General features: G+C 40.3%; 2 protein-coding genes across 4 annotated transcripts in view; one reads left to right on the forward strand and one right to left on the reverse strand.

Moving 5' to 3' along the window:
* Nucleotides 1-2760, forward strand: part of STAB1 (stabilin 1) — a 92135-nt gene extending 89375 nt beyond the window's left edge. For both annotated transcript variants that reach the window (XM_028718777.2, XM_028718778.2), the window contains exons 67-69: nt 39-182; nt 995-1105; nt 2051-2760. In XM_028718777.2, the coding sequence (XP_028574610.2) occupies nt 39-182; nt 995-1105; nt 2051-2107 (312 nt within the window). In that variant the 3' untranslated portion in view covers nt 2108-2760. The remainder of the gene's footprint in view (nt 1-38; nt 183-994; nt 1106-2050) is intronic.
* Nucleotides 2761-2910: 150 nt separating this feature from the next.
* Nucleotides 2911-16289, reverse strand: part of NT5DC2 (5'-nucleotidase domain containing 2) — a 31027-nt gene continuing 17648 nt past the window's right edge. For both annotated transcript variants that reach the window (XM_028718796.2, XM_028718795.2), the window contains 8 exons: nt 15658-15718; nt 15368-15470; nt 12863-12964; nt 11972-12053; nt 9914-10000; nt 8355-8495; nt 8048-8112; nt 2911-6717 (listed from right to left, as the gene is read on the reverse strand). In XM_028718796.2, the coding sequence (XP_028574629.1) occupies nt 6456-6717; nt 8048-8112; nt 8355-8495; nt 9914-10000; nt 11972-12053; nt 12863-12964; nt 15368-15470; nt 15658-15718 (903 nt within the window). In that variant the 3' untranslated portion in view covers nt 2911-6455. The remainder of the gene's footprint in view (nt 6718-8047; nt 8113-8354; nt 8496-9913; nt 10001-11971; nt 12054-12862; nt 12965-15367; nt 15471-15657; nt 15719-16289) is intronic.

The following is a 16289-nucleotide window of genomic DNA, read 5'->3' on the forward strand; positions in this document are numbered from 1 at the left end:
CCAACATTTTGAAATATGAACAAAATTGCTTTTCACAGGTTGTTGGTGCTGTGAAATCACCTGCTGCTGTGACCATCAGTGTATCCATTGTAGTCTCCCTAGTACTGTGTGCAATGGTGGCTGGCGTGTCCTACATCTACCTCAAAAGGAAGAACCAAGGATTCCAGTTTCGCTATTTCAAGGTAACTTCGCCGTGCATTTTGTTTATTTAAACCATTAATATACCACCTATCATAGTCTCTAAACGGTTTACAAGTCCTGCAAAGTGTCAGCTCTTCATTCATTACTCCCACAGACTTTCCACCATCAATTATATGGATTAAGTGGGGAAATATCTTTTAATTTGTTGCATTCTCATTTCTGGTCACAGGCACCTGTAACATTGCACCCATGCCAAGTATTGGGAGGAATTCAACATAGCACTTACAGTTAAAGTTCCTTAAGAGTGTACTACTTGTGCTAGTGGAATGGCTTGCACAGGAAGCCAGTACAGTTGGATGCGTAACAGATTTTATCTAGCCCTGATACTTCCTGTTGCTCAATCAGTTGCACAACCAGCTTTTGTTTTTTATTTTTACAAGATTTATATCCTGCCCTTCATCAAAAGAGCTCAGGGCAGTTCACAGAATAAAATACAGGACAAAAACAAGTAAAGAATTTATTATTTTTTTATAGCAACCACTCATTTTTCTGAGGAAAATAGTTTGCTTAAAAGTTTCATAATTCCTCACATCCCACTCACATTGTAGCTTCAGTTATGCATCACAATAGCCAGGACAACTCTAGCTATCAGCTCATTTGGCCAGCCATGCTGCAGGTGTATACGGGATGAGGGAATCCATTTGAGCACTAATGAAAAAGCATTATATCAATACTAATTATTAAAGTTATAGACCAAATTGATGTCAGTGGTTTGTGTCTTTTAAAATTAATTAATCAGCTTTGCATTTAGAAGGGCACAGACATGCTTAGCCTATTTCTACTTTGCCTGTAGGCTGAGCTGGAAGATGACGAACCTTCTCCCTGGGAGGAAAGGAGCCCACACTTGGTGTCCATTCCAAATCCCATTTATGGAGCAGACATCTCAATCTATGAACCATTTGAGGTAAGGCATCTGACCTTTATATTTTGTTGATAAACTTCACTACACTTTGTATAAATGTTTCTAATTTCAACCTTTTCTACATTTACTGTCCATATATAATCAAAATTAATTAAGAAAGCATTAGTCTCTTAACTGGATCATTTAGAAGCCGCCTTGATTTTCAGGCAATCTGAAGAGGCATTGCTCCCCCAGTCTAGTGGCTGTACCTGAGTATCACAATAAACCATCATTTATAATGACAGGAAAATTCTACCCTCCTTCTGGACTTGACCACTCCCTTGCAGCAGAGCTGCAACTTTGAAAGCTTTCCATTCCCTTTTCAATAAAATGCAGTTAAACTTTTTGCAAGAGCCCCCCAAAACTGTGGCAAACCTTAACAACGCTGTGTTTGAAGGAAACCAACTTAACTATGGTTTGTAGAACTAAGCCAGCTTCTTCAAGATTAGCTAGTTTAGGGTTCAGACTAATGTTAAAATATGATTAATTCAAACCGGAAACAAACACTTCTGCTCTCCTTGCAGTCTCAGCAGAAGAGAGAGGGGAGCATGCAAGTTTGTGGGAAAGCTAGGTTGATTCCTGTGATCACAAACCATAGCCTATCATGGCATCTGAATACAAGCAAAGTTTTGCTTTTCCATTCATCTTTCAGAAGGCGATCACCAAACTGGGATTGGCAGTACTTAGTATCTTGGCATAGTGCCGTTGAATAATCTTCAATAAAAGATCTAAAATGGTGAATTTAAGGCTGCCCAAAATGATTGCTTCCTTTGCTCTTGCAATGTGCACCAAGCCACAGATGGTCCACATGGCATATTTGTAGCGGACAATTGATATTGTAGTGACTGGTTTGCTTGTACTACAGTAAGTTTGCAAAAGTCAAGCTTGTTCACTATAGAACTCTTGTCAGATTAACTGGCCTAATATGTATTTGAATGTTTGTTTCAGGATTCTCTCACCGGAGAAGATTTTTCAGATGCCTTTGGAATTCGAGGCGACCAGTAAGCTGGAAACAACACTTTTCCAGAAGCTATGTAATTCAGAATGAACAGAATATGGCTGTTATGGACTGCTAAGAAGCCTTGCCTGCCCTTTCAATGGTGACAAATTAACAAGCGGCTTAAATTGTAAATGTTTAACATACCTCAGTTCCATTCCTCTTCTCAAATACATGTGCAGGAAATTGGGGCCCATAGAGCTCATTGCCCTTGCATGCACACAGGGACTTTGGCAATTTTCTGTTTGAATGTAGCCCCCTTGTGCTGTTTTGGGTGTCAGGAATGAGTCTTTGGGTGTCATAAGGAGTGGCAGTAGGAAGGTGAGGGATGGAAAGTCATGTTGTGTTCTTTGGATTCTGCTCCTAAATCTTCAGGCTGAAACTTAGGGAATATGATGACTCTTGAATGTGTTTGGATCGGTGGATGCTGTGGAGAATCTTCAGTGGGCCAATAAAATCTGAGTTCAGTTAGATAACTTTACTCTGAAACTGCACTATGCAGCCTTCTGCCGATCCCTTTTTTTAAACGTTACTTAAAAGGCAGTTTGAAATAATACTGCCTGTAGGCCCATCTTCGTTTATAATCCTGCTGAATTTATGTACTGTTCCGTGAATGACAAATGTTTGTAAATGAATGGGAACAAGCAAATGTCAACCTTCATTAAGCGTTTGGTTATTTTGAACCTGAAGATAGTTATTCAACACTTAGTAAGGATACATAATGGTGAAAAGGTATGTTCTGCCTTATGACTGAGAGCCATTATTTAGTAATCTCCACACTGCCATAAGAAAAGACAATGTCAAGAAAAAGTCATTATCCCATGATGCAATACTTTATTTTTGTAAAAATAGTAAATAACCAACAAAAGAAACATTCTACACTTGCAAGGTCACTTAGAACAAACCACAAATTCTGTGTAGTGTGGGAAAGAAGAATTAATGTTTGTGCAGATTGTTATGAAGTAGGCACGCAGCTGACAACAGGATGCTTTGTGAGCAGACCTGTGAGCCAAAACTATTTTACCCAGCGCAGACAAAATTTGACCAAATCATTATTTCAGTTCTTCAAGTTCTGAGCCATTTGGCATTATACAAAGTAGCCTACTTGTAATAGAATGAGGATAATGCTAACTTGAGCACCTTATGACACAGAACCTTAGGTTGGGTTTCAAAAATGCTTCAAGAAAATTCTTAGAATAATTTAGATAGAACAATGTCTGACAAGTAATCCAGTATCACTTTTTCTGTGGAATACAGTAAATACATGGAAACAGTATAGCAAGTTAATTGGTTTCTCAGCCATTTCAATCTTACAGCTTTTTATTCAAATGCTCATTTCCTTCACCTAAACGTCTAGCCAAACTGATATTATATCACTTAGGAAAACTAGCTGTTTAATATATTTCATGTTCAAAAGCTAGGTCACAGATGGCTTTATGATGCAGGAATCATTATGTTAGTTATTCATGCTATCTCTTCTGTGCAGTATAAAGTTAATTGGCACATTTAAAGCGGGCAACATTAATAAGGAAATGAAGTGACATCAAGTTTTATACCTTCACTTTGAATGGGAATGCCCAGCCTTTCCAGAAATTCTATGTTGGGCAGGGCTCCACCCCCCCCCCCCAATTTTATTCTGGTTGACACCCCTGTAGGCATTCCACAGTGTTATGTGTTTGCCTACACAGTCCTTATCTGTTTTTAAAAGGCATCATGTTTGAAGAAAGACTTGACATAGTTGAGAATGTGTCAAAAGAGAAGAAATAACAATAAATAAATAACAGCCCTACATAATATATTAGCTTGCAGGACACATGCAGACTATATAACTATAGTTGTAAATACAGTGGTACCTCGGGTTAAGTACTTAAGAACAGACCTCTAGAACGAATTAACCTGAGACTGTTCTTAACCTGAAGCACCACTTGAGCTAGTGAGGCCTCCCACTGCCGCCGCTGGGCGATTTCTGTTCTTATCCTGAAACAAAGTTCTTAACCCGAGGTACTATTTCTGGGTTAGTGGAGTCTGTAACCTGAAGCGTATGTAACCTGAAGCGTATGTAACCCGAGGCACCACTGTAGTAGAAAACTTCAGAGAAGCCATTTTAAGGTATGTTTGTTTCCTTACTTAAGATGTGAATGATAAAGTGATTTATTTATTTTTGCACAACTAAACTTAAGCCTATTATAGCTACAGAATAATTTATCAAACCACATTTTATAAACCGGCTCAGTGTGTTTGACTAATACGTAGAATTCTAATATAATTCCCTAAAAGAGTAAAATATAAGATACAGTACACAAAGGCCAGTATCCTAGTCTTAAACGACATCACTTTGGTACCATATACATGAGAAACAGCAACCAAATATCTCCTAAAGCATCAACTACAGTGACAACAATTTCTATAGCTTGACAGTAAGGTTGCTTTGGCATCGTTAGAATGCAATTTAGCATGTCAATGCACAGTTCAGCTTAATTCCAGTTTTGAACTGCCATTTGTAAGACAAAATAGTTCTTGATAGATTTTTTTAAAACTGTGCTGGAATCATTTGGAGCAGCTTTATTTATTTATAGCCATACCTAAATTAGCCAGCACAAAACCCAGTATAGAATTCAATCAGATTGCAATATTTAAAAAAATAAACACAGGTCCCCTGCCCAGCTTTTAATTTATACTCCTGCAACGCTTATCAGAGCCAGCCCAAATGGACTTTGGTGAGTCTTCCAGGGAAAGATGTTCTATTAAATGGTATGTTTCTGATCTGCAGTAGCTGGGGTACAAAAACAGGTATTAAGTTGAGGGTCAGGGGGCTCCATTATGACGAAATATAGAAAAGACGTGTCGCCAAACTAGCTTCGGCCCAAAATGTTTGCCTTTACCAATATATAGGAAACGGCCTTCTATCAAGTCAGACCAGTTGCAGGATTTTAGATGGGACATTCCTAAACATACAGAGAGCTTGAACATGAGGCTTTTTATATGCAGAACAAGTGCAAACACTGTAACACTTCAGTTAACATGGTCTTGATAACTCACCACTTGTATTAGCTGATGCTTCTTCTGAGTAGTCTTTCAATGGCAGCTCCACCTATTGCACAGTGAAAGAGACCCAGGTTTACATCTCACACAAAGGAGAAAGCACCCATGGCTTCAGCCATTGAACCCTAGGCTCACCTTTTGCAGCACGCTGGTGATAGATTGCGTCCTTCATTTGTGTCAGGCTAAAAAGTAGCAGATGCTTAAATAAAACACCATTTGTTTCCATATTTTGATCTCAAGTTAAGAAATAGGTTTGAAATTCAAGCTACACTTATACAATGGTGAAAAGTAGTTTTTAGAAATATATAGGATGGTATATTTAATAGGGCTGATTGAAACATGCATGCACATCATGTGACGAGTGCAGCAACGACGTTCATTGTTGAGCCATTACAAAGCTACCACATCAGCTGATGTTACCACAAACACAGTGCTTTCCAATGGTCAGGTCACACATTGTGCTACAAGTCAAAGTGTAATCAAGTGGTACATGTGGACCAATCCATGCTCTAGCAGAAATGCACACTACCTATTGTGAAATCTCACTGTGCTCTCAGCAGCAGTCATTGATCTACCAGGTGAGATACTTTGCTTGTTTAGCCCTTCTGGGCCATGCTCACAATAAGCTCTGTTGATCACTACATTTGTACATAAAACTGAATTGGCTATATGTTGTTTATTATACTGTGCTCAGTTGTGCAAAGATACACAAGCTAGCACCTTTGAATTTATAACCTAATCAAGTCTTAATCTAGCACATTCTGAGCTGCTGGCAGTTATTAAAGTTTAAAATTCTTTTGCCAAGGATTTAGAGTGCATCTCAATGCTAGTGAACCAAAGGTAATTCTGGCTTAGGTCTTAAGAATATAAATGTGTCCACATTTTAGTAGGAAAACATCCAGAGCTATTTGCCAATATAATCACAGCTAAGTCACATCTAAAGTCTGGGTAGAGACATGGACAAACAGGGCTTTATAGTATCAACAAGTTCTGAGAATATCATTGGATCATGGCTACACAGTGCACAAACTCTGGATCTACACAAACGTTTTGGGTAGAATCTCTATGTAGAAGGAACTACTTTATGGAGACAGTGCACAGGAACCTAATTCACCTTTGGACTTCTTATCAGTGAAGCATTTCTAAGACATAATTTGCACAGCCTTTTCACTCGTTCATCTTGAGTATTAGGAAGTGCTGGGAGGCAAAGGACAGCAACAGGCACACACTGTAACCAGGTTGCAATCTAAGGCTAAGCTGCTGGGCCCTTCCTATACAACAGCTGTATCGCAGCAGTGGGACATACACATCCTTTCACCGGATGTGCACCATTTCCTCCAAGAATGGAGTCTTCATGCAACCAGTGCAGAGCTGGTCCATCCAAAGGGGAGCTTCATGCTGCAGCGGAGTGCGCCGGGGGTAGAAGGTGAAGTTGACATCATAGTTCAGCAGGCAACTGATGGATGCCATGTAGATGTCAGAGAAACGGATCAGTCTTCGAGAAAAGTAGGTCGGGTTGTGGAAGGTTCGAAAGATGCTTCCAAATTGGGGGTTAAAAAGATTCTTCGAAAGTGACCTGGAAGGAAATAATTTGCTATTAAGCCATGAGACTTAGAAACCCTTGAAAACGTCTGGGGTTGTGCACGGACAGGCGGAGAACCCCTCCAGCCCTGGGTGACAGCCGAGTGGAATAATGACTCAAGACAACGTGTTATGGGAGTAAAATTTTGGCCACAGCTTTATTAAAGCTCCAGATGTAGGGAGACCTTGGCTTAGGCATTGGGCGTTTATCCCTCCCAGTCCCCAGCCAGGGATCTGGGGAACATCAGGGTTATCCAGAATGTGTGGGGATTGGGCTGGCTCTGGAGAATGTCTGTTCAAGCAGAGAGCCCGTCCCCCATTTCACCGCCGTCGCAGGGGAGATCAATGACAACCTATTGGCGTATGGCCAATGCCTCCCCTCAAAACAACCCCTTTAACGGGGAACCCTGGGATCGCCGCCGCAGGAGGGGCGTGGGTCACCGCTTCACGCCCCCCCCCCCATTTAGGGAAGATAGACTAAAGGATTCTGCCCAATGCCTGAAACCGCCAAAGTTGTGATGTTTTGTTACGGGGGAGGCAAAACCTTCCAATGCAGGAAAATTCCTTTCTGGCCCTTCAACAGCGACCATAACATAGCAGCGCCAGTGTAAAGAAGAGGCTAACCTGCAAAAGAGGCTTAACTGAGGGAGGGCAGGGTGGGAGAAGCTCTGAAGCCAACTGAGAACTCCCAGGTAAGTTCTGCCCACTATTGTGTGGGCAGGGCGATCCCTCCCCTTACCTGGCCAACTCTCTCCTGGCAACGCCTCCCCAGCTGGGATTGGGTAACTGGCAGAGGTAGGCGGCTACCTCCAGGTGTCCAGCCTGGGGGGGGGGGCAAATTCAGGCTGTACCGCCAGGAGCCACATGGGATTGGGGTGGGCGGGCTGTGCACGACCACGCAAAAGGTGCCCCCCATTTGATATGGAGAGCGGTCATTGGGTTACCGTAGCTACTCAGAATTCCTCTGCTGTGTATGGCTGGTAGATTAGTCTGTTTTAAGGGAGCACCCAGCATCCTCTTTAGAGCTTGCTAAAAGCTTTTCCTGCACCTCTTAAGTTCTGAGAGACAGATGAGGAGTGCCTGACATGTTTGTCTTGCTACTTCACCTGCCCTTAAGTAGGCCACCTGCACCCCTGAACTGTGTTCAGTATAGAAGCAAAGCAATATTGGGGAATAGCATACTATGAAAATGCCTTTTTAGTCGCAACCAGTTCCTAATTAAGTGCGAGATTTGTGTTTGGAATTTATGTAATAATGCAATGACAGTTTTCTCTTTTTTTGAGGCGGGGAGGAACAGACAACAATAAAAAAATATCAAGACCCACCTAATTTCCTGTCGTTCTTTCATCCATTCCAGTAGCACCTGCCTAGATTCTGCATCTTGATACATCTAAAAGTAAAAAAAACCAAAACCAAGATGTTTGAATATTGAACATATCTGAATATCAGGCTAAATACATGATTTAATACTTATGAAGGTTGCAGTTTTACATCTCCTTTCTTCAGAGAAAAGAAATACAAACAAGGAAATATAGCCAGGAAGTTGGCTTAGCTACGGTTAGGGTGATGGCAAGCCTAACCATAATCATGTTAGGTAACTACCTAATAAAATCACCATTTGGTCTATTTTACCTGCATTCTCTCCAAAAGTCCTGTAAGAGCCTGCTGCCAAGTCAAAGAGTGCATATATTGTTCTGTATTAATGATTCGGATTTCCGTTTCAAGTTCTGGAACAATGGCACCTGTCCTCCAACCATGCCGCAGCATGAGATCCTAAGAAAGAGGGAGGGAAGGGCATAGCATACGATACGGTGATGCAGCCTTGTAGATAAGCCCACAATACACATTTTAATAGCCCTGCCATACTGATAAATCAGTTCATAGCCTGAAGGAAACAGTTTTTCATCCAGTTCTTACTCGCCAACAACAAGCAGGAAAGCCACTATTCGTTGTTAGCTTTTCGCTTTATCCTATAGTCTACTCTTTTCTTTCTCACACCATTAAATTTTTAAATAAACATTAATCTTCTTTTAGCTTTATTAGTCCTTGAGGAGTGGCAGTCCTTAGGAGTGGAGAAGAGGGGGTGGCGATCTCTGGGTTGAACAGAGTGTGCTACAGAAATGTATGGTGGTTATGTTTTATTTACAAAAAAAGGAAAAATTCTTAGTAAACAAAATGCAGCAGTTGAAATATGTTTGTAGATGACAGCATTTGCAATCGCAGGTTAGGGAGTCTACTCAAGGCCAGTTCATTCCCAAAAGCAGTCAACCACTCATGCAGACTTGGTTTTATTCCCCTTAATGAAAAATAAACATACCCTGCCTACCAAAACATGAAGATAGCATACAAAAGATACAATATACTCCAAAAACTATGATGTCAGATACAATAAAAGTACCCAATAAAACCATTCAATAAAAGCTCTGCAGAGTTTTTCCTAACAGCAGCCTCGGCAAGGAAATCAGCTTGAGTCTAATTGAGCCAGCGCACAATGTCAGCTGGGAGGCTGGAGCTCTTCAGATGTACATGTAAAGAGATATAGCAGGATAGAAACCTATGCATTGTTATTACAGAACAAGTTCTACTGACCTCAGTGGGCCCTAGTATTTTTGACTAAGCATGCATAGCTATGGGCGCCTGTCCAGCAGAAACACCCTGCATCTCCCCACCCCATCCAATTTTCTGGAATGGTTCTTGCAAGGTGCAAGGGGTTGCTGCCAGAAGGAAATAGTGCCTCTCTGTTCACAAGGTATAAGGCAGATCCTGGCCAAGCAGAAAGGCAAGAAGTGGTGGGAGGAAAAATCTCTCATTTTGCAAGTTGCCTTTAGAAAAATAAAGTTAAAAATAGTAGACAAAGTGTTTTTAAACTGTTATTCTTAAAAATGGTTATATATGGACTGTGGTTTGGAAATATGCCTTAAAATGGCAGACTAGAAGAAGAAAATATTGGACCTTTTGCAATAAACTTGATGCTGGTATGGGTTTCAAATCAGGACTGGCTAAAAAGGAACCACCTATGCAATGGGAGTTGATCATGCTGAACAAGAATCAAAGCTATAGTGTGGGTGTCTTCCACAAATATATCCCAGAGCAACAATACTGAAGAATGAAGCTGTCCTTGGATTTTGGTAGCAAGCAGAGGCCACTAAGTAGCACTGAGATAAAATTCCAAGTGGGACTGGAGTACTTACTGCAAGGTCGCTGTACAAATGGTCACCAAAATAAAGGACTTTGGACCCACGCCAGCCTGTTAGCCGCAGAAAATCAAACAGATTGCCCTTGAAACATAAGATGAACAAAAGAATGTGAGAATAAACTTAAATATCTGGTTTCTTCTTGCAAAGAAAAACAGTGTGTGCCGGTCTTGAAAAGGTCAAAAAAATAAGTCTCTCACTACTTTGATTTTTCTACAGAGCCAAGGAAACAAAGAGAAAATATTTGTTCAGAATAAGCTGCTTATTAAAAAAAACATCCATGGGTAAAAGCTTAAGGAGTTCTCACGGGAACTTTGTCAAATTAGGGGAAATGGTGACTTTGGAATGCTAGATTTATAATCCCATCATTCCTACAAATTCATATCTTGCATGTTGGTTGTATTCAAGGAACCATTCCTAAATTTATAGACTAACTGATCCCTAAGTGTGTGGTGAGTTAAGTTCTTATCTGATTTAGCCTCACTGTAGCTTTGTACGACAATCCACTGCTACTCCAATACTACAGTTGAAAAACTACAAACAAAAAGGGGTTGTATCCCGAAAGCAATGGGACTGATGTTAGTAATGATTAATTTTGGTCCCATTACTTTAAATGGGTCTGCTTTAAAGCATAGCTAAGTCATGATTCATGTTAGTGATTTGATACGTGCCGAACATTAATTTCAAGATAGTCTAGGCACAATTTCAATATGCTATTCCCAGGGCCCTCAAAGTGGGACACAGGCTATCTTCTAAAGGTACAGTTACTTTTTTGCAGTGACCATTATCTGTTCCTAAGCTTCTCCCCATTGGCCCAACTTCTGTATGTTTTGACTGGGCTGTAAGGCAGATCTGTCCTCAGATATCCTAGCAGCAAAACACAGGCTGCTGGGTTCCCTCCACTATTACTCATGCTTCCTAATGAATCCTGGCATGACCAGAACTAGACTTCCATCATCACTGACGTCAATCCCAACCAATCACATTCAAATTCACGCAGGATGAATAAATGACATTTTTTGTTGTTTAAAAGATCATCCCAATTCCAACTTTAGGAAACTTTCCCAACATTGGCATGCCTAGTAAGAATGGAGAAATGTGTTAATTTCAGTGGGAATTTGTTGTCAACCACATACGCACACACCAATAATCATCTCCCTAACTATGACAACCATTCAAATGTTTGTGCTGGGAAGGTTTTAACATATCGGATTCTAAGACAAGAGTCTGGTAATAAAGACATCTGGGAAAAACACAACTAGGAAACTGTGGGTCAAAATGATTTCCCTACTGGGACACTTTTACCCATGTATTAGGTCACACATGGTATGAATATACAGAGCCTTCCTCATCTTCCTAGTCTCATCCACACAGCATTCTATTAACAAATCCTGAAGATATTTAGCCATATTATGTTTGTTTGGATGATGCTACAGCCATTGTCCAATTGGCACCATATTGTTATGTCCGAAATCATTGACTCAGCAATGAAATACTTTGACATTATAATTCTGAAGGCCTGATTTGATCACTGCACTGCCTCAGAACCATTTCTGAATTTTAGAGAGCTCAACTGCGAATCACATAAAGTGGGATACTAACTATTTTTCCTGGTATCTTCTACTGATCAATAATCTTCTAGCCTTCCTCAAAAGATTTTTCAAGATCCTGCTAACTCCTAGTCTACCTGCAGAACAAGACTACCTCGCCTACATATTAAAAGAGGAAAACAAAACCTTGCTCGTCTGTTTTCCTTCAGAAACAATGGGATGAAATCATTTCAAAAGAACAGGACAAATATGTTTATGACTTCAGAAGGGTAATTATCCACCTCTGCTTTTAACTTATGACATATTTGCACCACAGTTCTAAGAATGGGAGATTCTAAGAAAATGGAAATAAAGAAGCTATGAAAAAAGTATAAAATTACAGCTTTTGAAGAAGAGTAGCAAATACCTTTTTCATGCTTGCTCACATACTTCAAAGTGACTCAAAAAAATTCTAGTATCCTTAAACTAAGCCATGAAGTGATAAGATACTGTTAAACAGTCTTACCTGTTTGTAAATTTTCCCCTTTTCCAGTTTGCTTATTTTATCCCAGTGAAGTGAACCTTTTTCATCCATTTTCCTGAAGGGTCTACAAAAGTCAAACAACTGCTGTTACAGGCCTGCAAACGAGTGAGTCTTGCTATGGAAACTTGAAGTAAGACGACAAATGGAAAGTGATTCCTTAAGTCACTTTGTGTTAAATCATCATTAGTTTTATTATGTGAACTGTTCAAAAGTTTGTTAATGAAAGCAGCAGGAGGAAAGAAATTGGCCCATTTATTCACAACAGTTTGCATAATGAAAGTGTATGGTCTGTTTTAAGAGAAAAAACAGCCACTGCATGCTTTCTTTTTCTAGGATGTTAGGGACTCAATATATATAACCACTTCAACACACATGGCAGCTGGGATAGAGGAAAAGGTGTCCTAAAAATAGTTATTTGACTTATTGTACATGGATGCTTGATGTCAATGGCTTGCATTACACATAGTATTAAAGACTTCAAATACTCTGCAAAAGGCAGGGAATTAACATAATACATTTCTGTACAATTTGACAAACAAGCAGTTTTAGAAGGGGCTTGGTTGATCTGGCCAGAATTTGAAAATGCAAAAAAGTAATTTGGCATCTTGAAAGGAAACCCACTACTGCTAATGAACAGCTGCTGTCAAAACATGGCAACTGCAAACTTAATTCCTCTCTTCCCTCGCCCCACCAGTCAGGATTCCTGCCCATAGCCTGACTTCAGGATGTTCCACATTCCTGGCTCTGCCCCCCTTTATCATCAACTAAGGATGTGGGGCAGAGAAGCACCGAATCTGCAGTTGCCATTTTGTGTAACAGCTGCAAAGTTAAATGTAATATGTAGGTCTGGTATACTACAATCACAAAACATACTTGCGTCTATCAGTGAAGAAATTCGGCTTATCTGCTTGAACAATGACCATGTCAAAAAGGTCTCGCCAGTTCTTGCCAACCATGTGCTTCATTCCTTTATCACTGCAGACAAAAACAGGGAAAGGTGGTTTCATTTAATCCAGTGCATGGTACTCTAGAGAAAGATTTCATTTTGATCTGATGAAAGACATGGATTATCTGCCAAGATTTTTTCTTTTTTAAAAAAATTCTAACCTGCCTTCCTAACAGCACAGCAGGAGCTGAGTTTTGTTAGGGCTTACTGTTCGTCTACACAAAGATGTGGTCCACAAAATGATTTTTCCTCCCTTTACTCTGAATTCCAGAAGCAGTCAAGGCAATAATATAAAATTAATGTCATTAGCGCAAGGATTTTTTTTGTGTGCAATGAAACTCTGCTCAGCTCTCCTCTGTGCCCTCCAAAATTGTTCTGGTGGTTCTTCCCAACGGTCTAGAATGTTTTGGGGAGGCCATAATTTCATTGTGCAAGTGTAAATCCTTGAATTAATGGAACAAATGTACTGGATACTGCCCCAAGCCTTCTTACTTCTTCTCTGGGTACCTCCAAAATGCAAACCAATCCCAGAAGGGAGCCTTTCTCCATGCTCAGGAAAGGGTTGGGGTTTTGTCCTCCGTACTGTGCTAGGCTTCAGAAGCAGTCAAAAAGAAACCTTCAGTCCGTTTCCATGTGTTGATTAGGCTATCTTCAATACATACACTGTTCTTAATGTTCTGCAACTTTATTTATTTAAGCAATTTATGTAGTAGTGTACAATGAGGTTACAAAAGAGAAAAATATTAACTATGAAAATCAGTAAAGTTTTCTTTAAATGCTTTTAAAACTGTTCACCAAGCACCTCAAGTTTGACAGGGTAGACCCCTGTCAGATCTCAGAGGCATTCCAGAGAACTGGGCCCACAGTACTGAGCACACAACTTCTGGCGCATGCAAGCCAAGAGCAGAATTCAACTAAGTTGTTGTGTGCGCAGAACAAGGTCTGCTAGCACAATGGGCTGTCTTCTCCCTCTTCCCTGCCTTGCATCCCCCAAATATGTCCTGGAGGAAAACCCAGAACAGACTTAGGGAGTGTGTGAGGGCCCCACAGGAGAAAAGTCTTGTTGTCCCTATGTTGAATTCCACTCCATGTGTCAGAGCCACAAGGGTCAACTAACAGCAGCTCCCCTGAAGACCTGGGTGATCAGACAGGCTAGTTAAGGACTCAGGTGGTCCCCAAGCTGTTAAGGGCCCTGTGAATTAATAAAATTGTTTTCTATTATTACAAATTATTCTCCAATCCTTCCCTGCCTGAAGTTTCCCATGGCTTCTGAGTTCAGCTTGACAAGACCTCAACCATGCCTTTAGGCTAAGAGGTTCATACTGGCTAGTCCATTCGTGAACTAGGCTAGGGAGCCTGGATGGGTGTCACTTGCTGCATAACACATGCAGCGGCAAACAGGCATTTGCCACCATATTACATGTGAAGAAGGCTTCAGCATTTTGAGGGCTCCTGCAGAGGTTTCTTAGAGAGGCACTTGGTAGTTAATTCGTGAGATAAATGGCTCCAAGTCATTTCCAGCCTAGATCAACAACAACAACAGAATAGCACCTTCAGTTCTGCGAAGGCATGGATGGAGAACATGTTCCATTACCAAAGTCTACCAAAAACACCTATTATGGGAGAGTTGATTTTCTTAAAAAGGAGTTTACTATAGAATCTGAAGGCTTTGGCCCATTACCATCTATTCATTAGATTACCTATAATGCATACAATGTTCTATTTTATTGCACAATCCTTCCCTACATGAAGATGGGGTGCATCCAGAGATCCCATCAGAGCCCAGTTGCTTCTCACTTTGGCACGTGTGGAAGCACCACACACCACCAGGACATTACAGAAAACAGGATGCCTGTATTTACCTTCTCTATCCCCAGCCAGCCCTTTCATTTGGGCTGTTCCAGTAATTCAGATCCATAGCATGAGTCACTCACAGCAGGCAAAAAGGGAGGGTGAGTTGAAAATATCAGAGGCACACAGACCATAGAGTTCAGTCCACATGCACCTATGCATACCAAGGTGGGACAATGAAACAGACCTGCGCATGCATCAGGACAGAACTGTGCCCCTAGAAATGATTACAATCACTTCTCAAATTTAACTTTGCAACCACAGAACTAGCAATGCAGTTTCTCCAGTTTCACAGTCGTGTACAATTCTTTGCTAAAACTTGCTGTACTTGTTTGTAATGGTATGATTACGTTGTTAACTGAACGCCACCATCACCTGATGGTGAAAGCAGGGTAACAAATCAAATACACAAATAGATCCTCATGTTATTATAACAATAATAAAATCTTATCTTCCCACAATTAAAAATGTTTACATAAGAAAGCTGCTATCCAGATGGTCTACACTGAACAATTACTACTGCATTTAACATCTGCACATAAGCAACCATATCATCAAGATGCATAACAGATGATACTCACACAAAGCTAAAAGGACTGTTTGTGATAAGAAATAGTTTTTTGTTATGGTTAACCAGTCGATTTAGGACAGCATAAGTTTCATCTCCATGAAGAATATATTTTTCTGCAAGAAACAGATTAAGCTAAGCATAATGTAGAAGTACACAATACTATGACAAAAAAGAAGAAAGCATTTAGGCAAATTTCAGTTTGGTGGTTCAAAACCATTAATCTAAAGCCATTAGATGCCAGACAGCAGTGTTCATTACTATTCAAAAAAAACCTTAATCAAAGTTTAGAACTTAACTGACCCATGTCCTTTTCAATCCATTTGTACATCATTCCTTTCACATGGACATCTTTAATGGCATCCTAAAACAGCAACGAGTAGTTATGCATAAGTCTTAAACCTTGTATTGTATTATACAGCACCATCAATGTATATGCCGCTTTATAAAGTAATCATCAATAGAGAAAACTGTTGGGAACTTGATATATGATGTAGGAAATCTGCACCCAAAGCACTAACAGAGTCTGTGTATCAGTGGACTTTGAGGGCGCTCTCTCTCTCTTTCTATGTGTGTGTCTGTGTGTGTAACACAGAGAAACCAAATGTTAAGTAATTTCCATGAATCCACTGAAGTCACTGATACATGGGTATATTTAAATTTACAGTCCAAAGCAACTGTGATGCTAAAGATGTATAACAGAGTTCTGCTTGTGCAGTCAGGTTCCTATAGGTGTTGAAAAAAAAGCAGCTTAGGAGTATTACTGAAGATGACAAATGACAAAAGCAATGTACAAAGCAGAGTCATGACACCTTAAAGATGAAGTGGAATCCAGTCCACCAAAGCATATGCCCCAATAAAACATGTTAAGTCTTTTACGTTCCACAAGACTGGTGCTTTTGCTGCAACAGAATAACATGGCTGCCGCTCTGGAA

Source organism: Podarcis muralis, chromosome 2 (assembly GCF_964188315.1).
Source record: "Podarcis muralis chromosome 2, rPodMur119.hap1.1, whole genome shotgun sequence".
NCBI classification, from domain to species: domain Eukaryota; kingdom Metazoa; phylum Chordata; class Lepidosauria; order Squamata; family Lacertidae; genus Podarcis; species Podarcis muralis.